General features: G+C 64.7%; 1 protein-coding gene across 1 annotated transcript in view; it reads right to left on the minus strand.

The window, feature by feature from the left end:
• Positions 1-2,592, minus strand: part of PDZD7 (PDZ domain containing 7) — a 5,608-nt gene that overhangs the window by 1,436 nt on the left and 1,580 nt on the right. Inside the window, exons 2-8 of the mRNA XM_009323282.1 lie at positions 2,536-2,588; positions 2,219-2,359; positions 1,637-1,811; positions 1,151-1,327; positions 779-926; positions 506-566; positions 5-49 (exon numbers count right to left, since the gene is read on the minus strand). Coding sequence (XP_009321557.1) covers positions 5-49; positions 506-566; positions 779-926; positions 1,151-1,327; positions 1,637-1,811; positions 2,219-2,359; positions 2,536-2,588 — 800 coding nt within the window. The remainder of the gene's footprint in view (positions 1-4; positions 50-505; positions 567-778; positions 927-1,150; positions 1,328-1,636; positions 1,812-2,218; positions 2,360-2,535; positions 2,589-2,592) is intronic.

The following is a 2,592-nucleotide window of genomic DNA, read 5'->3' on the forward strand; positions in this document are numbered from 1 at the left end:
GAGCTCGTCTCGGAGGCCTGGGACAGCTGCTGCAGCTGCCCGTTGGTCACTGCAAAGGCATAGTGGGGACATGGGGTGACACACCGTGGGGCCACGGGGAGCTCCGCATCGACCCTGAGGACAGGGGACATGTGGGGACCCACAGGGCCACAGGGACTGCAGGGCTGCTGGTAGTGACGTGGGGAGCTCTGTGTCTCCTACAACGGTCAGGGGACATGTGGGGTCCCATAGGGTCATAGTGACCAGTGGGCTGCTGGCCATTGCATAGGGATCTTTATGTCCCATCCAAGGATGGGGGACAGGTGGGATCCTGCGAGACCATGGGGACTGTGGGGATGCTGACCGTGGCACAGGGAGCTTCACGCCCCCTCCAAGGCCATGGGACCCCACGGCACATGGACCTTCTCCCTCCTCACCAGAGCCGGATACCCCTTGCATGGGGGTCCCAGCCCCTCCACGCCCCAGCCCGGTGTCCCTTCTGGTACCCGCGCGGCACTACCCTTACAGTGACTGAGCCAGCAGTACTCGGCGACCATCTCCTTGTAGGCAGGGAACCGGCCGGTCTCCTAGGCACAGGGGGAGAGGACATGGGGGTCAGTGTGTGCCGGCTGCCCTGGGCGAACCTGATCCGGTGCCAGCCATGAATAATGCATCCCCCCCTCCCACCTGCCTGAAACTCAACCAGCCGGCGGCTGCACCAGCCCCATGGGCACCAGGCCGAGCTGGGGCAGTGCCAGCATGGGGATCCACTGCCCCCTGTGGGGCCGGGCACGTGTACCTTGATGGTTAGCATGATGTGGGTCTGCCCCTTGAGCACCTCCACTGCCTTGCTATGGCTTATGTCTTCAAACTTGACTCCGTTGGCTGCAAGGACTTGGTCTCCCACCCGAATGCCATTCTGCTCCGCCAGCCCCCCGGGGTCCACCCTAGGGCAGCAGAGGGGGGCAGGATGGGGCCGAGCCCTTGCCGGAGCCCTGCTCCTACCCCACACCTCTGCCTGGGTGGCCCCACGCCCCAGCACCCATGGCGGTGATGCCCACAGTCTTATGAGGGTGGGGGGCTCAGACAGGGAGGGCGTGCTGAGCCCCAGCGTGGGCACAGCAGGGATCGGGGTGCCACATCCCCCTCATGCCCCCCAGGGCAGCCGTACTTGGAGACATAGATGCCAAGGCCGAACTCCCTGCCGCCACGGATGTTGAAGCCCAGGCAGTAGTCGTCGGAGGTGGTGTAGAGGTGGACAATGCGCCGCAGCCCGTCCTCAGAGCCGCTCTCCGATGGTGTCGAGCCACTTTTCTCTACCACCAGGCGCCTGTTCACCACATCCACCCTGGAGCATGGGCACAGCGTTGGGAGGGACTCGGGGGTCTGGCTCTCGTTCTCCAGTGGCATGGGGACATTGGTGTCACCCAGTGGACAAGAGTGATGGGGATGGGGAGGATGGGGCTTGCACCCACCCTGCCTGCTCCAGACCTTCCTATCGCATCCTGTGCCCTACTTTGGACTCTCCCCACCTTCGCTGGAGACCTCCGATGCCCCCCCACCCTGGGGGTCCCCCAGCATCCCCCACCAAGCCTTCCCACCCTGTCCTCCATGAAGCTGGGCTTTGGGATGCTGGCACGGGGGACACCCTGCTCACCATGCTGTCTTCTCCTTGGAGAACTTGATGCCTGGCACGCGGCCCATCCGCCGGACCACCATGCGGAGGCGGTTGTTGCCAGTGAGGACCTTGACAGCGCTGCTCATGGTGATGTTCTCCAAGCTTACGCTGTTCACCTCCGTGATCTTGTCACCAACACACAGCCCGGCCTGCTCTGTGAGGGGCACACAGCTCGTCTGGGCACCTGACCTGGCACCGATGCCCTTGTTTGGCATCCGCTCCCTAAATGCATCCCAAACCTGATCCGAACCCCATGGGAACAGAGGTTGGGATGCCCAGCAATTGCACCAAGGCTGTGGCAGGCATGGGGGGCTTGTCACCTCACTGTGGCTTGGGGATGGAGCTCAGAGCCATCAGCATGGGGCTGCCCACTCCTGTCCCCCGCCCTTCTCTGTGGGAAGCCTGAAAACTCCATGACCAGAGGCAGCAGGGACCAAACGGTGGCTTGCCACGATGAAGGGTGGCATCGCTGCTGTGGCACCATGTCACTGGGATGTCCCCGAGAGGGTCCTGCTGGCACGTGCCAGTCCCCACCGGCGTCCCTCACCCTGTCCCACTTACCGGCAGCGCTGCCCTCCTCCACCTTGCTGACGAAGATGCCCAGCCCGTGCTCGGAGCCACCGCGGACGCTGAAGCCCAGCTTGCCGTCCACGCTCTTCTCCACCGTGATGGCGTTGATGATGTCGCTCTCGTTGCTGCTGGCTGTGGGGACAGAGGACGGGATGCGTCACCCGGGCTGGATGCGAGCAATGGCGGGGGGTGTCTCTCTTGCTGGGGCTGTCTCCGGTCCCAGGACAACTCTCCCTGCCCGCAGACCCAGGGAACTCAGGCGTCCGCCCCCCGCCCCGGGCAGGGGGCTGGGAGGGCACCCCACTCACCTTCGATGGGGGTGTTGATGAGGATGACGCGGCCCATGGGGGAGGCGGCGCGGCTGC

Source organism: Pygoscelis adeliae, unplaced genomic scaffold, assembly GCF_000699105.1.
Source record: "Pygoscelis adeliae isolate BGI_AS28 unplaced genomic scaffold, ASM69910v1 Scaffold294, whole genome shotgun sequence".
NCBI classification, from domain to species: Eukaryota; Metazoa; Chordata; class Aves; order Sphenisciformes; family Spheniscidae; genus Pygoscelis; species Pygoscelis adeliae.